The 16,854-nt window shown below is 35.4% G+C and overlaps 3 protein-coding genes across 4 annotated transcripts; 1 reads left to right on the plus strand and 2 right to left on the minus strand.

The window, feature by feature from the left end:
* The first annotated feature begins 144 nt into the window (after positions 1 to 144).
* Positions 145 to 8,347, plus strand: LOC113107601 (epidermal growth factor receptor kinase substrate 8-like protein 3). The gene is made up of 20 exons (XM_026270227.1): positions 145 to 287; positions 1,009 to 1,068; positions 2,302 to 2,369; positions 2,445 to 2,509; positions 2,848 to 3,006; positions 3,127 to 3,276; positions 3,448 to 3,536; positions 3,695 to 3,819; positions 4,323 to 4,438; positions 4,530 to 4,647; positions 4,745 to 4,815; positions 5,069 to 5,143; positions 5,719 to 5,864; positions 5,947 to 6,118; positions 6,259 to 6,290; positions 6,471 to 6,564; positions 6,929 to 7,033; positions 7,342 to 7,430; positions 7,701 to 7,833; positions 7,985 to 8,347. Exons 2-20 carry the CDS (start codon positions 1,031 to 1,033, stop codon positions 8,024 to 8,026), a joined length of 1,887 nt encoding a protein of 628 aa, XP_026126012.1. The 5' UTR covers positions 145 to 287; positions 1,009 to 1,030; the 3' UTR covers positions 8,027 to 8,347.
* A 289-nt stretch (positions 8,348 to 8,636) lies between these two features.
* Positions 8,637 to 12,129, minus strand: LOC113107604 (glutathione S-transferase Mu 3-like). The gene is made up of 8 exons (XM_026270229.1): positions 11,978 to 12,129; positions 10,719 to 10,794; positions 10,561 to 10,625; positions 10,405 to 10,486; positions 10,231 to 10,328; positions 9,220 to 9,315; positions 9,006 to 9,116; positions 8,637 to 8,907 (listed from the first exon to the last, which is right to left on the minus strand). The coding sequence occupies exons 5-8, from the start codon at positions 10,303 to 10,305 to the stop codon at positions 8,812 to 8,814; spliced, it is 378 nt and encodes a 125-aa protein (XP_026126014.1). The 5' UTR covers positions 10,306 to 10,328; positions 10,405 to 10,486; positions 10,561 to 10,625; positions 10,719 to 10,794; positions 11,978 to 12,129; the 3' UTR covers positions 8,637 to 8,811.
* On the minus strand, positions 10,230 to 16,300 carry LOC113107603 (glutathione S-transferase Mu 3-like). 2 transcript variants are annotated; one of them, XR_003292684.1, is made up of 12 exons: positions 16,179 to 16,300; positions 14,929 to 15,004; positions 14,771 to 14,835; positions 14,615 to 14,696; positions 14,387 to 14,484; positions 14,173 to 14,268; positions 13,942 to 14,052; positions 13,708 to 13,839; positions 10,719 to 10,794; positions 10,561 to 10,625; positions 10,405 to 10,486; positions 10,230 to 10,328 (listed from the first exon to the last, which is right to left on the minus strand). XR_003292684.1 is itself a non-coding variant. In XM_026270228.1 (8 exons), the coding sequence occupies exons 1-8, from the start codon at positions 16,212 to 16,214 to the stop codon at positions 13,744 to 13,746; spliced, it is 660 nt and encodes a 219-aa protein (XP_026126013.1). In that variant the 5' UTR covers positions 16,215 to 16,300; the 3' UTR covers positions 13,582 to 13,743. The 2 variants fall into 2 exon arrangements, 1 of the variants encoding a protein (XP_026126013.1); XM_026270228.1 differs by lacking the exons at positions 10,230 to 10,328; positions 10,405 to 10,486; positions 10,561 to 10,625; positions 10,719 to 10,794 and having other exon boundaries at positions 13,582 to 13,839.
* Positions 16,301 to 16,854: the final 554 nt, after the last annotated feature.

Raw genomic sequence — 16,854 nt, forward strand, 5'->3', positions numbered from 1 at the left:
TTACTTCAGGGGTCACTGTGCACCACTTTGTTGTACATGTGCCAATGGCTGTCTATTAATGGCAAAACCTTTGTACTCAAGGAAGTAAATGTAAAACCTACCTGCTGCTACCTGATTTATTATTATTCAGGATCTCGACTTTGACCTCAGCTTTTCCAAGCAGGAAGTCCAGAATATATTCTCTCAAGCAGTTCACGAAGAAGACAGTCTTGAGAATGTGTCTAAATCCTGGAGTGATCTAAACCTAGGACTGGAGATTTGCAGTTAAACTTTGGATTTTCTTTAAGGTATGTACGATCATTAATTTGTATAATAACAAGGTTGATTTCAGCTATCCTTCTTTTATAACCGAAACCACTGTAGAGGCACTGAAACATGGTGTTTTACACACAGATTGATAAGGCAGTGATTAATCTGAAAAGCATGGTTATATCACGATTTTTCAAACTTTTGTTGTCTTTTATAGATGTCATTAGTGTTTTTTTCTTATTAATTTTTTCTGGTTTGCTCTGCACATATTGCTTTTGCACTTTTTTCTTCTCGCCAAGCCAAACATGTTAAGTTGTTATAGAGAAAGTTCCAGCTTTGTGTTGTCAGCAGTTTTTTCTGTTTATTCGTCAAGCACTTCATGACTGGACAGTCATGGCTTCTTTTTGGAGAAAAACAAAATCCTTGACCATAAGTTTCTTCATTCTTGTATTGTAATTGGCTTATGAAAGCCAGTGATTCTGCCATGATGAAATACTGACCTCATTTTAATAATCTGACATTGATTATATATAATTTCTACTACTCAAATTTAAAAATAAATGTCAAGTTATGTGATATTGCAAGTATGTTCAACTTGTCGACTATACTTTCACCTCCTTTTGAAAAGTCAAGTGGTGTCAAACCACAACTGATGAACAGATACTTCTTCTAACTAATGTTTCTGCCTGGCATAGATTCTCAGATGTTTATCTGACATTTTTCTGAGTGGTTTTATGACTGATAACTTTATTATTACAGGTGTTAAATATCACAGGCAAGAATGTATGGGGGGAACCCTGTCCCAGTTTTCCAGTCAAGGTACATATCTTTAACTCACCTTCACCTCCTTCAGTGGTTTTTTCACTGTGTGCGAGTGGAATTTGTACCAGTGGTGCGTCATGTCCTGCATTCTCTCATTGGTTGTCATAACAGGTGTCAGGCAGGTCGTTGTTACACAACGTTGTGAGGCAGGGTTGTTCAAGTTTAGATTTTTTTTAGTTGTGCATTTTATTCCTTATGAAGTTTCTTATGCTCATCAGTACCTATTCGAATTAAAAATACAGGGGAAAAAATATTTTGTGAAATATTATTGCAATCTAAAATAAGTTTTATTTTTTTTATATACTTTATAATATAATTTATTCCTCTGAAGGGAAATTGTATTTTCAGCATCATTACTCCAGTTTCAGTGATCCTTCAGAAATCATTCCAATGTGTAAAAGAGTATACTGTACCACAACATTTCTATTTGGACAAAACACTGTTCTTTTTTAACTTTTTATTCATCAAAAAAGTATTACAGATTCCAAAAAAAAAAAAAAATAATAATTATATATATATATATATATATATATATATATATATATATATATATATATATAATAAGCAAAAGAAGAGTTTCAACAGTGATAATAAATCAGCTATATTATAATGGTTTAAATCATGTCATGCCTTGATGAGCATAAGAGATTCCATTAAAACATAAAAATCTGACTGATTAATCACAAACATTTGAACGCCATTTTTGAACATTGTTTTATTTTATTGTTGTTAGTTAAGTAAATCATGTAAATACATTAACCCTTTCCAAGTAATGTCACTCATTACTTCTAATACAGTTTTGTTGATATCTGGTGTGGATGAGGTTGACTTTGTTGTAAATCAAAAAAAAAAGTAACATCAACTGGTGCAGTTTTTCTTTTCACTGACATTACAGAAATCGCCAAAGTAGTTTATCCGAAATAGATGTCCATGTACTTTGTGACCATATCCTGCATATTGCAACAGCATTCAGCTGACTATGAGTTTTTTTGTTAAGAATAGTTCAATTTAGAATAAACTCAATTTAGAATTAATATTAGAAATAACAAGAAATGTTACTGATTACATTGTGTTTTGTGACCATACTCAGGATTTATTGAAAATCTGTTAACTTTTAATATTATTACACTTATAAAATTATAAAAATACTTTGATATTATTTGATATTACTAAATTTACAAGATATATTTACAGTCCATAAAGACATATTGTGTTGTGACTATATTATAGAGGCTTCTCACCTGAGCCGCCGTCCCAGGGGCCTGGCATGTCTCGTCCTAGTGCCAAATCCATCTACAGTAAGTACAAATCCCATTTAAACAACATATGTTAAAATAATTCTATATACAATATTTAAGTTGACTTTTATGCAGTGCAAAGGAAGGAGTATGCAGAATCAATCACCAGACAACAAGACAACTTTCAGTACAGAGTAGAGGTAAGATTGAATCCATTTCATGTTAACTACACTTAATAATTAATATATATTATATAATATATTAATAAATAATAATCATTTTATAATGTTCATTTGTGCTGACTGCATATTACTGATCTTAATCTGTTAGAGCAAAGCCAACACCCTTCACTAATGTGTGTTATAGAAATTAACTGACAACCAGTGCTTATCTAACATGTACTGCACTATAGAGATTTCCCGACAAACTGAACTGGAAAATCTGATGACGTAGCAAGGCTGAATTTCACAATAGCATCCGTGTGAATCATATGTGATCATAAAACAACATAACATCTAATTCTCCTTCCATCCCCTAGCACCTGTTCACCTGTGTGTTAGATGGCAGAGAGGTGAGCAGCATTGATGACTGTGTGAACCGGCTGAAGAATATGGACAGTAAAGGGAAAGTGTGGGGTCAGGACATGAACATGCAGATCCAGGCCAACCAGCTACAGCTGTGTGACATAGAGACCAAGGTCACTCATCTGATACACTGATCTAATCAAATACTTTGGCCTTTTTTACATGGTTACATTATACAACACTTAGTTCCAGTACTAAACACTCAGCTCTTCCTCTGTTTCCTGGATTTGTAGGAGGTTTTGGAGTCGGTGCACTTGAGTAGCATCAGAGCGACAAAAGCTGTTCTCGACAGTTGTGTGTATGACTCCCTTCTCATAATCTCAGTTCAGGATCCTGGCCAGAGAGCTCCACAGGCCTTCCTGTTCCAGTGTGAGGAGATTGGGGTGAGAAACAACACTCTGATGTATAGTCAAAAATGTAGGGTAGATAGTGCTGCATCTGACCAGTATAAATCTGTCTTAATATCTTGTGGGCTGACGTGGGAGTTTCCATTCCACTCCCTCTGTCAGTGCCTTGAATTCTATGAAGGTATGTGTGATGTTTTAAATCACTAGGCTCAGGAGGTGGCAAATGATCTGGAAAAGGTAATACAGCAAGGAGGGGATGCCACACCACCGCTTAAAGAACCACAGATGGACATCAGGTCCGCTGCTGAACTTTTTCCCTTTAAATGTGCTAAAATGCAATGTTTTAAATAGACGTTGTTGATTATTTGGTATAATGAACTAAATATCAAAGATCTATGATTTATCTTCTCAGTTTTTAGCAGTGCTGTACTGTGATATATTTTGTATTACTCAGGAGCCATCTGGAAAGCATCATTGGTCAGGGTTATCCAGGAAGTATGAAGAGACCAGGTCTCATGCAACCAAACCCTCCTCCCCCAGAATTCCCACCTCCACAGTACAACAACTATGAAGAATATGGTGATCACTTGAAGAGTTCATTTCACTCAGAAAATTACTTTTTTTTTTTTTTTTAGGCAGACTTTAATGTGATTTTTTGTATTGGGTCTGTTATACTGTAACAGTGATTTTGATTGTTTTTGTTGTAAGGTGTCCATAAGTGTCATGAAAGGAACCTATAAATAAAATGAAATAATAATAATAAAAATAAATAGCCTAAAATGTTCTGAAATTGAGTGTTCTCAGTCATTTTAGACTGAAAAAAAAAACGTTTTTAAATTTTTTAATTTGTATTATTATTTTTTAACAGAATGGTACGAAGCTTAATGATGTCTGTTGCGCTTGCTATTTGAACACACAAAAAAGTGTGGATCTTCATAGTCAAAAATATTCACCATGTTAAATGGGAAATACAAAAATACATATACATAATCTTTGTGGCGTACAGTCAACAAATCAGCCACAGTGAAGTAGTGTTTCCTGAATATAGATCCAAATTCAGATAGATTCTAATCTTTTCCTAGAAGACAGACGGCCTTCACCCACTATGCCGTTTCCCAGAGATGAAGTGCCCTACAGGCCAATGCAGTCTGAGCAGGAGCAGGCTCCACCTTCATTACATGATGTGGAGAGAGATTCGGTTGGTTGTTTTTACTGACAGTTTTATCACACCATGCTATTAATCCATCTAATTCAGAACACGTCCCCAATCCATTTACTTTTCTCTACAGGAGATTTTTAACCATGTAGCAGCCGACATTGAGATCTTTGTTTATAAAGTAGGCTCAGCTTTGCCAAAAGAAGATGGAAGCAAGAAAAAGAAAAAGAAAAATGCTGCAAAACAAATGGGTGAACAATTTGGGTGTTTTAATAATTTAATTAATTTCCTAAAAGGATATTAGAAATCTACATGATGTCAACATGATAAGATTTATTATTTTTATAGTTGCAAGTGTTCCCCCTGTGGAGGAGTACATATCTTTTCTGCAGAAAATAAAGTATGGCTTCAACCTTCTTGTAAGTTACACATTCCATTTCTGTGATCATTTCCTAAGAGTAGTAGACCACTTCAATGTATACTTTCAAATAAAATTGTTATTACTACTACTTTAGTTTTGGCATGTTCCTTAAGTACAATGGAATTAATTATATATTTTTTCAGTGGTCTCTAAATGGCTTCTCAATAAAAAATAATAATGTTTAATATGAGACATACTGTTTTTTATTCGTTGCATATATCTGTTTTCACACTCTTCTCTACTTGTGACAGGGCAAACTGGATGGTCACCTAAAAAATCCTCCTGCTTCTGATTTTGTTCACAGTCTCTTTTCTTCCCTTGCTTTTGTAAGTATATGTTTGTTCAGTCTGTTTGCATTGCAGTCACATTTCATAATTTTTTTTTCATTGTGCAATGAAAATGGCTGCGAATACTTTCAGAAAAGCAGTTTTTTTTCTCCTGAAGCTTCAGAGGGTGAGTCAGTAGGACCCACCTGACCTGTTATCTGTTTACACAAGTATAGCAATGTTTTAGAAAGCACAAGTTGTATAGTTTTGTATTGGCATCTATGGTTCCATAAAGAACCTTTTACATCCATAAGACGTTTCCATGACACAGAAGGTTCTTTATTGTGGACAAAGGTTCTTCAGATTTTCACAGTATACTTCATACTAAGAAAAACTGAGAACCCAAAAAGGTTCTTCTATGGTATCGCAACAGAAGGTTCCAAATGTTAGTTTCCCCTTTTCAAACTTTTATTTTCAAGAGTGTACTTTATGTCCAGAGAAAAGGCTTTACTTTTGATGATTTAGCAAATTGTTCACCACTGAAATCTGACAACATATCACAAAGTTAAAGGTCAGGAGATGCACCATATCAGCCCTCATCACACTCAGTTCCTGACTGTTTCTTCATGCTTCAGACGGTGAGTCCGTATCCTCCCAACATCCCTCCCACGGTGCTGAGTCCACTGCTCACAGAAAAAGCCCTGCACCTCCTGGGAAGATCTGTCACACCAAAGGAGGACGTAATGTGGAGCAGTTTGGGTGATGCGTGGAGCATCCCAAGGTCTTCTATTCTACAAATAATTTCCTCACAAATTAGCAAACAAAGGAGAAAAGCTCACAATTTTTCTGTGTTTTCGAATCAGATCTAAATGGCCAAACGGGGATCAGATCCCTCCATATTATCCCGAATTTTACGATGGTTGGCAGCCTCTTCCACCCGGCCCTTCCCTGTCCCCTCCCGCCAGCAGGCCGCTGTCCCGCAGCAACAGTGAGCGCGTCCCACCCGGGAATGCCATGCAGAGGCCACCTGAACAGGTAAAATCTCTCAGAGGGCAAACTTCAACTGATTTAAGCGTGAGGATGTCATAAAATACGTCAAGTGTTTGACATATACATCCTAACCTAAGGTATAATAAAGTGAATGAGCACAAATTACTGTTTACCTTCTCTTCCAGAACAACAGACCCTGGAACGCCCCACCCATGCGGTGAGACATATCATGTGAACTCCCTTTGAAATACCCAGATAATATAAAGGCAGTTGTAACAGCAATATAAAACATTGTTTATTTCACTTTATAAGTATGTAGCTTTTAATGGACAGATGAGTTCACTAAAGAATTTAAGAGGTAAATTTATAGTAACGTTTTCGTCTTATTTTATACCAGGTCATCTGAGCCGCCAATCTACATGAGGGTAATCTATGACTTTATGGCAAGAAACAGTCAGGAACTGAGTGTGATGAAGAGTGACATGGTGCAGGTAATCACATGACCTATAACATACTGGTATTTAAAAACACACCCCACACACAAGAAATTGTGCAACTTCAGGGTGAACAAAGTGACTAAATCAGTAACTTTTTCTGTTACCACTAGTTAATAGTTCAAAGAGTAAGCAATACATTGGTTAAAGCATTTATTAATCTTTGTTAAAGTTGATTACAATACAACTGTTAGTTCATTTGTAACAAGTACAACTTTTTTTTATTTTAATAATTTTAGAAAATGTTTAAATTTAACTAATGTTAACTAATGTTAACAAATATGATACCTTTTTTCAGTGAGCAGAAAATGCATACAGATAGTTTGTTCTTGTTTATAAACTTCTATGCTTATGTTAACAGGTAACCGACAGGTCTGGCCAATGGTGGAAAGTGAAAAACAGTCGTAATGAGGAGGGCTATGTGCCTCAGAATGTTCTAGAGCCTGCTGATGGACAAAGACCGACAGTAAGTCATGGTCAATGGACATATTTTCTCTTTTTTTTTCTTTCTATATATATAGCTTATTGTTACAAAAAAACTCTACAATTTTATTTAAAAACAATTATTTCAATAATGTGTTAAGGACATACTAAACAATGGCTTAAATCTTTTTTTTTTTTTTTTTTACATCAGCTATATGAATAAAAAATAGTCGGTCAATATGTCATCCAATTTTTCATCACTGTTGGGTCAGGACATGTATTGCTGTATATTTCACTAACTAATTGATATTTGCTACACACAATTCATTGTGTTGCCCTCTATGTTCTCAGCAAAATATGAGTGGACCTCCATCTCTAGATATGAGATCTAGACCTGAGGACGTCAAAGCCTGGTTACAGTACAAAGGCTTTTCTAAAATGTAAGAAACCATTTCTAATCATCTTTCATTTTATTCTTTAAAATGGTCAAAAATACCAAAAACGTTGGCACCTAAAAAATGTTAGATTTATATAACATTTGTACGACCTTTTTTGTATTTTGACTGTGGATTTATTGGTCTTCACATTTAATTAGCTGGAAGAGCACACTGATTCTAGACTACACACTCTACAAGAGAAATAGCTTAACATGCACCAAGAAGTCATTTTCCAACCTGTTGTCACCCTTGATTCATCTTGTATTTTTGTAGGACAGTCCAGACTCTTGGGGTGTTTAATGGAGCAATGTTGCTGGGAATGAAACAGGATGATATCAGAGCAATATGTCCTGAGGAAGGAGGTCGAGTATTCTTCCAGCTGCAGAGCGTCCGATCGAGTGTTGCAGTAAGTCATGCAGCTCTATTTGTTCAAAGTAAACTCCCGCCTTGTACAAATTCTGTTATTTAAGGAACACTTTTCATTGTGGTGAAGTGGACAGTCTTTTAATGACTGAGGTAGTGCTCACAAATGTCATCAATCTCAAATTCCTTTGCAGCTTGCCAGAGAGGCTGAGTACAGCCAGTATGGTGGTCGCTGATAAACTAAGGACACCGGTGAATTTTGATAGCAAGAATCTGAACATGTCTGGACCTGAATGAACAGGAGCTAATCAGTAAACCCCTCAGCATTCCCATCAACAAGCCAAGGCTAATGCCTACAGACTTGTTCAGTTATATTACCCTTCATACATGCAAATGATGAATACATTTAATGCATTCATTTTATTTATTTGATACAGATTGTTCCATTTAAATTGATTTCCACTGATGACACTGTGGTGGTGGGCACTTGTCTAATTGTACTGTATGTTATTTAGCTGTTATATGTCTTAAATTAAAACAAACTACATCTGTAACACTCTGATTGTGTTTGCTAATTGTGCACTGTGTATTAATAAATCGTCAGTAATCAACACATTAGTAGCCATCATTTATTGGTCTTAAAGTAAGCTTTTGATTTTGGGGCTAAATATGTGTTGTTACATCTAAGTTTCAGTTTTAGTCAACAGTCCAGTTGTAGGTTTGTGTTTTACCTCACAACAGTAATAAAGTTAATTTAATCACAATGCCTTTGGTTTAAAAACCTGTTTTTCATTTGCATTGCCATTCATGACCATTTCTAATCAATAAGGGCTAAATGCACAGAACTCAACAATGCTCTGCTTTATTGGGTCAAAATAAGGTCAAGGTCATGTTTTTTTTTTTTTTTACAATTTAAACATAGGAAACCTGAACAGTGAAATAGCTAATCCTTTTTTTTTTTTTATTGGGAAGGTTAAAATGTTGTACCAAAAAAATAAATCAAGACAAAATCTCATCATTTTCACTCCTTCTTGTTTCCCCATTTGGCCATCTTGTTGTTCACAGGTGTTTTTATGAACTTGCCCGACTTCATGTACTCTGCAATCTTCTCAAGGCTCTGACAGGGAACACAGTTCATATCAGAATCACCGTGTAAATCATACAATTTACATAAGAATATCAAATTATAGTGTGTTTGACAAACTCAATCCAAACCTCAAAGTGATCCAGGAAAGATCTCAGGTTTCTGTAATCATCCAGGCACTCCGGGTGAAACATACGATGCAAATCCAACAGCTCATACATGATGAAGTCCACAAATGTGATCTAAAGGATGAGCCAAAACTGGGATGAGCTTGTCAAACAAATTATCTCTTTCCTATCACAAAATGGACAAATTTAAATGCTTCCAAACACTGTGCCTATTTACCTTGTCCCCAGTAAACCACTTCCTGTTACCAAGGAAGTCAGAAAACTGCTTTAGAGTTCCTGGCAATTTCTCATTGTAACATGGTTTGTTTTTGTCCTGTGAAATATTACAAATCACTCGTTATCAATTTACAAAAAAACAAAAACAATCAATTAGCACTTAAATAGTTAGTTCACCCCAAAATGAAAATTAGCCAATAAATTATTCACCCTCAAGTCATCCTAGGTGAATATGAGTTTCTTCTTTCCAGTCAGAGTTATATTAAAACTTGTATTTGATATTTCAAGCTGTTTAATGCCATTCAGTGGGTGTTGCAGTGCTTCATTCAAAAAGGCCTCCTGTAGCGAATTGATGCATTTTTGTAAAATAAATAACCACATTTAAAACGTAATAATCACTAATCTAGCTGATTAGGGTGGGTGACGTATGGAGGTCGGCTTTGTGCATGCACCATTTAGAAGTGACAGACGCAGAAGTGCAGGGGTGAGATCAAAACAAACCAACGGTCACTAATTTGAAGTAAAAAACGATGATTGTAAAGAAGAATGTCAGAAGATTTCAATAGAGGCCTAGAGGAGCCTGGTTTTCCTTTGCTAAAGTAAGGAAACTTTGCTGCTTTTGCTCTAGTTAACAAACAACTGTTGGTGCAATTTACATTAAAGTGATAATTATGTTTTGAATATGGATATTTGAATATGGAAAAAAACACTTTGACTCGCAAAAGGAGGACTTTTTTCACCCCCCGGAGCTTTGTGAGACACTTTTTATTAATGGATGGGCACTTTTTAATTAACTTTTCTTGGACTGATGCACTGCAACACCCGCTCAGTGCCATTAAACAGCTTAAAATATCAAAGATTTCTAATATAACTCTGACTGGATTAGTCTGAAAGAAGAAAGTCATATACAACCTAGGGTGACTTGAGGGTTAGTAATTTATGGGCTTTATTTAAATTTTTGAGTAAATTAACCCTTTAAGACAGTCTACTAAAGCTGTTCATGGGCACTCACAAAGTCTCCATAGCAGAGCTGGGCAAAACCATTGCGGAAATCCATCGCCTGGTTTTCCAAGATGTCAACTCTCATCTGCTCCTCTTCAGTTTCCCCACCTAGAAACATTAGAGAGAGTTTAACATTAGTTATTTTCAGTTTTGCATTTTTAAATAAAGAAAAGAAAGTACTCACAGAGGTTGTGCTTGCGGGCGATGTATCTCAATATGGCATTGCTTTGGACCACTTTCCTGTCTCCATCCTCTAGGTAGGGCTACTGGTGAAGGATGATGATGGTTAGTCATTGCATGTTATACTGAACAACACTATGTGATTAACCATGTAACTTACATTAGGAAAGTCCATCCCAAGTTTCTCTTTCTCATTAAACCAGCAGCTTTTGTCATAGTTGGGAGCTGCAAAGCAAGAATATAGAATCAACTCAATGTGCTTTTATATGGACAATCTGACTGTGTCTGCTACTGTATGTTATAATAATCATCACTTACCATCGCCACAAGAATAGAACTTCTCCTCATACTTAGTACCAGTGTACTCCAACAGCAGACGGATTGGTTGAGCAAGCTTTAATCAAATGGAAAATCATGAAATATAGCAAACTTCAACTTCTGTGAAACATGTTTTTCTCACTCTTGGAATAATGAACTGATGGTCAAGATATTACACTGTATATTAAAAAAACTAAAGTTAATATCTTTGCATATTCAAGAGATTGGCAACGTTAATACATTTAACTGAAATATCAAAAGAGAAAAAAAGGACGAGGTTTGTTTTTTATGCACTTTCTTATCTCTAGCTTGCACCAGACTGATTGATGGAGGATGGTCAAGAATGTTTGCTTTTGTGTGTTTTAACACAACATTTAAGTGCATGGAATAATCATAATAAAAACTGCAATACTGCAATGAAAACAGTGTATTCCAATTTCATGGTGACTTTAGATCTTCAGAAACATTGTGAATTCAAATACCCTTGATGATGCTCTTATTTAACGGGAAAAGCACAGTGGAAAGTGGAATGTTGGACATTTTATTCACTTGGAACTGCATTCTGCTTTTTCTATAGAACCCATGTTGTTTTCATAATGTTGTTGAATTTTTCATTAATACAATGTTGATTCTGGGTAAATTCTTTATACATAAAAGCGTGTAATTGATAGACCTATAAGATTATATTATGATGATGTTAAGTGTATCTTATTTCTCTGTATTAAAAGTGAATTTCTTTGTAGTTATTTTCAATCATTAATTTGAATGAAGAGAAACCTTTGCCCAGGGATTTAAAATCGCGTGATAAACACTTATTAAAATAACACCGCAGGCATTTAGTCTTAATTTGTGGTAACACTTTATGCAACGGTGTAACCACATCCGAAGCCGCTTCAGGTATGGCGAGAAAAAACATAGCATGTTACATTTATCCACAAATACTTTAAAGACCCCTGACTAGTTCTGAAGCCCACGTATAAAGTATAAAGGTTCGGTACCAAACTTTGCTAACTAGTTCAATAGAGTATTGACTTACCGTCCACTTAAAATGTAACTTTAAGCAAACTGTATATATATTAAGTATAAATGTGTGTATATTTAGACATGACAAACCACACCGAGTGATATCATATATTCTATTCTTCTGTGATGCAAGTTATGCAGCATACATTCTGCAGATATTAAAACAAAATTAATTAAATGTCTAACCATACACACCTTACACAATACACACATATATATATATTTATATTTCTTACCCCGCGTATATCCCAGTATGCCAATTTTATTGCCATCTTGCCACATGCAACGAACACCTCTGTGCAGAAGCAGAATGTGAGGAGAGTGGATGGCGGAGGCGCGAGCACGCCAGAGTGCGATGTATGTGAACAACGACGGGAGGGGTAAAACGTCACTTTGGGGCGCGTCCAAAAATCACGCAAACTGTGTCAACCCCTCATGTTGTTCTAAGCATAGACATATAAGCTCGTACGAGTTCCCTTTCTTCAGCGGAACATTTCTGTGCAGCGTCCCACAATTTCTTTGCTAAACAGTATGCAAGTTTTTATTAGTCTTTTTCAGCAAATACGTATCAGGGCTCGACATCTCTTCTGGGATAAGTGAATTCTGTGAAGGGGCAAGTGAAAGAGAATTTTACTTGCCTGACCGGACAAGTAACCTGATTAAAATGTTACCTAGGACAGCACCGAAACTTTGGCGAGAATTATTCTGATTTTATTACTTTCAGTGTAAACGGTGACTAATAACGGATAATGTACCGACAGCTTCAAGGTCGCGTCAGTTCAGTTGAGGCTGCTCGTGCAGTCGGACTCGTGGAGAAATCAACAGCACACACAAAGAAACAAACATGACATACTGCGGTAGAAAAATATAAATATTCTATATAATATATGCAACATCACACGACCAGGAGTGATGTTTTCCCGACTTTCAACTTGATTGCACGTGATATTGATTTTATACAACTTGCGTTAAATAACCAAATAATATTAACTTATATTTTAGACACATTATGGATCTTTTTTGCTCCATTTCGCTAACAAAAATCATTCTATAGCCATTTATAAAAACGGTTACTTGCATCATTTATTGAATGAATCAGCTTTTGAACAAATCGGTTGAATCAATTATTCACTCATCAAGACAGTTACTTGCCACCACCTACTGGTGGTTTAATTTCATATTTAAAAGAATCATTGCATTTTTCCAACATTTGCATGTCAAAAAAGTAAAACATTAATCTAATAACATTATTTATGCATTTGGACAGATGGAGTTTGTTGATACTGAGTTCAATTAAATAGTAACAACCATAGTCTCTTATTATTCTAACTTAATGTATTGATAACATGTAAGAATTCAACGTAAATGGAGACATGTACATTAAATCAGTTTAGGAAAATATTGTCCTTCATAAAGTTAAAAGGTGTAAAAGCAATCAATTTAAGGCAAATATCAAAAATATGGTGATTAAATTAATATCTGATAGAGCACTGATGAGACTGCTTCAGAATAAATTACATTTGTAAAAAAAAAAAAAAAAAGATTCTCCTGGACAAGTAACTTTTTTACTCAGACAAGTGAATGATTGATTGATTAATGTCGAGCCCTGCATATGCATTACAAATCCAAACATGTTTTAGCATTAGTGAGGTTTCCCCAGTAAGAAAAAAGGAACTTGTTTTTTTATTGAACAAAACGGTACTGTGCTTTTATTGGGTCAAAATAAGGTACTGCATTTAATGCTTTGCTTTCAAATGTAGAATCACAATCCAAACAGTGAGATCCACAAAATAACAATGAAATGCTTTTCTTTTCATGGCATCAAACGGTCAAAAATCAAAATCAATACTAATAATAACTGTCGCTTTGTTAGTTACTGAAAGGTTTAAAATAGTGATCCCCAAAACAATTATTAGTGTGCAGTTCAACTGCATCGACCTTATAACCAAAGCAGAAGATGTTGCACCTTATGATGCTTTATCAAGACACAATCTTGTTCGCTTCACTCCTTCTTGTTTCCCCATTTGGCCATCTTGTTGTTCACTGGTGTTTTCATGAACCTGTTTGACTTCATGTATTCCGCAATCTTCTCAAGACTCTGATAGGGAATAATTCATATCAGTCACAATATGGTTTATCTTTTATCAAACAAATTAGGTGAGACTATCAAATAATTCTGTGACAAAAGCTGAATCCGAACCTCAAAGCGTTCAAGAAAGCATCTAAGGTTTTTGTAGTCATCCAGGCACGCTGGGTCAAACATACGATGCTGATCCAACAACTCATACATGGTGAAGTCCACAAATGTGATCTACAGGATGAGAAAACAGGATGCGCATGTCAAACGAATTATTTTATTAGATAATACTTTTTAAATCCTGCCACTTTAAATGGACAAACTGAAGTGCTTCCAAACATTATGCCTATTTACCTTGTCCCCAGCAAACCACTTCCTGTCACCAAGGAAGTTGGAGAACTGCTTTAGAGTTCCTGGCAGTTTGTCAGTGTAGCATGATTTGTTTTTGTCCTGTTATCAAGTACAAATGCATTACAAATCATTCGTGTTATCAATTAACAAGTAAATTCATATTATTAGTTGCAAATTTCTCAATGCTGTGCATATTTCTATACATTTAATCACTCACAAAGTCTCCATAGCAGAGCTGGACAAAACCATTGCGGAAGTCCATCGCCTGGTTTTCCAAGATGTCAACTCTCACCTGCTCCTCTTCAGTTTCCCCACCTAGATACATGTTAGAAAGAGAAGTTTAACATTACTTGGATGCCTATTTTCAGTGATGCTTGAGAAAATATATTATATATTTATATATATATTTTTTTTAAATGAAAGAATAAATTAATCAAGTACTCACAGAGGTTGTGCTTGCGGGCGATGTATCTCAATATGGCATTGCTTTGGACCACTTTCCTGTCTCCATCCTCTAGGTAGGGCAACTGGTGAAGGATGATGGTGGTTAGTCATTGCATGTTATACTGAACAACACTATGTGATTAACCATATAACTTACATTAGGAAAGTCCATCCCAAGTTTCTCTTTCTCATTAAACCAACAGCTTTTGTCATAGTTGGGAGCTGCAAAGCAAGAATATAGAATCAACTCAATGTGCTTTTATATGGACAACCGGACTGTGTCTGCTACTGTATGTTATAATAATCATCACTTACCATCGCCACAAGAATAGAACTTCTCCTCATACTTAGTACCAGTGTACTCCAACAGCAGACGGATTGGTTGAGCAAGCTTTAATCACATCAAATGACATACATAACATTCTGTAAAAATAATTCCAGCAGCTGTAAAATGTTTTTCACTCTTGAAATTATTAACCTGATATTTCACACAGCATATTCATAAACCCTGGCTTAATATTCTTATTTTCATATTAGTAAGGCGAACAACACTGATTAGACAAATAATATAACAAGCAGTTCAACCCTCTGGCGCTATTTGGTCATTTTTTTACTGAAAAGGTTTTGTTTAAGAATTTTTGGCTTCATTGGAATGGTACGAAACTTGGTAAAGTTACACTAGAAAAAAAAAATACACTTGTAACGTTACTGATCGTGGTAAAAAAAATAACCACATTGGAAATTCATGTGAAGCGAATTAAATCTAGTGGAAACGTTTGGTTCAGCCTCCAAACAAAATGTTACTGAAAACACTTTTGAGACATCAACCTCAAATTTGGAACACAACTTGTTTTACATTTATGGCTTTTACTTTCATGCCATTTAGAGTCCACGGAGGAGACGAAACAAGAAACGAGAATGTTCTGCGTTAGCACCAAAGCAGTTTTTCACAACTCAAAACATTGTGGCAAAGTGGCTCTCAGTGACGTTTATACCCAAGTTAAAACTGGCTTTTCCCCGGTCCTTTAACAAAGTGTTTAATTGTAGCTCTTATGAACTCAAAGAATACAGCAAGTGTTAATTCGTAGTAATTTCGCATATTGGGGTGTAACGTTAAATTAACCAAAACCAAGCTGTAGTAACGTTAGATAGACATAAATTACATAATAGCAACATCTGTGGGCTTGGCAAACAGATAATGTTAACGTTAAGTTACCCGCTAAACGACAAAAGCACTTAAGGTAACGTTATTTTAACTCCTATTTATCGCTCCAAACAATCAGTGAACGCTTTTTAGGTATAAAACGTTATTTTAAAGAATGGACCATAAAAATACTTACAAAAAACAAAATAACAGATTTTTGTTTTAGGTCAGTGTCACATCAGACGACCGTCTAAACCTACTAAACCGGTATCAAAGAGCACATTTGACCCTTTTTAGACATGGCAAACCACACTGACTGCGATGACTCCATGACGAAGTTATCAAATATGAATCAATTACAGGTCTAACTATGCATAATTAGTATAAAATAGGTATGCAAAAAAATACCACTGTTTCTTACCCCACGAATATCCCAGTATGCCAATTTCATTGCCATTTTGCAACAAGAGTGTGCAGCGTTGCGCTTCAAAATGAGGAGCAGCGGAATGGAGGAAGGGGGCGTGTGTGCGCGCGCACGTGGGTTCTGTGCGGTTTCTGGTTAAAGACATAGTACACCCACAAAATTAATATTCTGTCACGTTCTGAGTATTATGGTCATGCTAAATAAAATAATAATAAAAAAAGAAGATTACCAAGCAATAGGTCGAAGTGCATTCTAAACGCATGCGCATGTTTTCGAAGGGGGAAAATATCTTATTGGGACCTGTTTTTATACAGTCTATGATTGGGACCAAAAGGTCAACTTGTTCTTGTTATTATATCTATATGAGGCTTTTAATTAGAAATAGTTTAGAACGCATTTACATCGTATACACATATAAAATGTACCATAATTTAACAAAAAAGTGTTTGTCTTGTATTTTATATCCCAACAGTCTATATGTATATATGTATTTACTGTAGGCTATTGTTTTTTGCTTTTTCTTATTTAAAATTAACAATAGAAGGTTTCCAGTTAGCAGTTCCAGTTAAACTTTTGATAATGCTTGATCCTTTTCCCAGATTTTCAGAAACGACCAAAACACTACAGTTATTTGATTAAAAACGAATATAAAAAATGAATCTGCACCAAACAG

Source organism: Carassius auratus, chromosome 8, assembly GCF_003368295.1.
Source record: "Carassius auratus strain Wakin chromosome 8, ASM336829v1, whole genome shotgun sequence".
Classification (NCBI taxonomy): Eukaryota; Metazoa; Chordata; class Actinopteri; order Cypriniformes; family Cyprinidae; genus Carassius; species Carassius auratus.

Coding starts and splice junctions, on each gene's coding strand:
- LOC113107603 (XM_026270228.1), bottom strand. CDS start 16,214: ATGGCAATGAAATTGGCATACTGGGATATTCGTGGG. Junction 14,697..14,770: donor TTGGGATGGACTTTCCTAAT/GTAAGTTATATG, acceptor ATCCTTCACCAG/TTGCCCTACCTAGAGGATGG. Junction 14,269..14,386: donor AGCTCTGCTATGGAGACTTT/GTGAGTGATTAA, acceptor ACTTGATAACAG/GACAAAAACAAATCATGCTA.
- LOC113107604 (XM_026270229.1), bottom strand. CDS start 10,305: ATGAGAGTTGACATCTTGGAAAACCAGGCGATGGATTTCCGCAATGGT. Junction 9,316..10,230: donor AGCTCTGCTATGGAGACTTT/GTGAGTGCCCAT, acceptor AATATTTCACAG/GACAAAAACAAACCATGTTA. Junction 8,908..9,005: donor CTTTCCTGGATCACTTTGAG/GTTTGGATTGAG, acceptor GTTCCCTGTCAG/AGCCTTGAGAAGATTGCAGA.
- LOC113107601 (XM_026270227.1), top strand. CDS start 1,031: ATGTATGGGGGGAACCCTGTCCCAGTTTTCCAGTCAAG. Junction 3,820..4,322: donor CAACAACTATGAAGAATATG/GTGATCACTTGA, acceptor ATCTTTTCCTAG/AAGACAGACGGCCTTCACCC. Junction 7,834..7,984: donor GCGTCCGATCGAGTGTTGCA/GTAAGTCATGCA, acceptor ATTCCTTTGCAG/CTTGCCAGAGAGGCTGAGTA.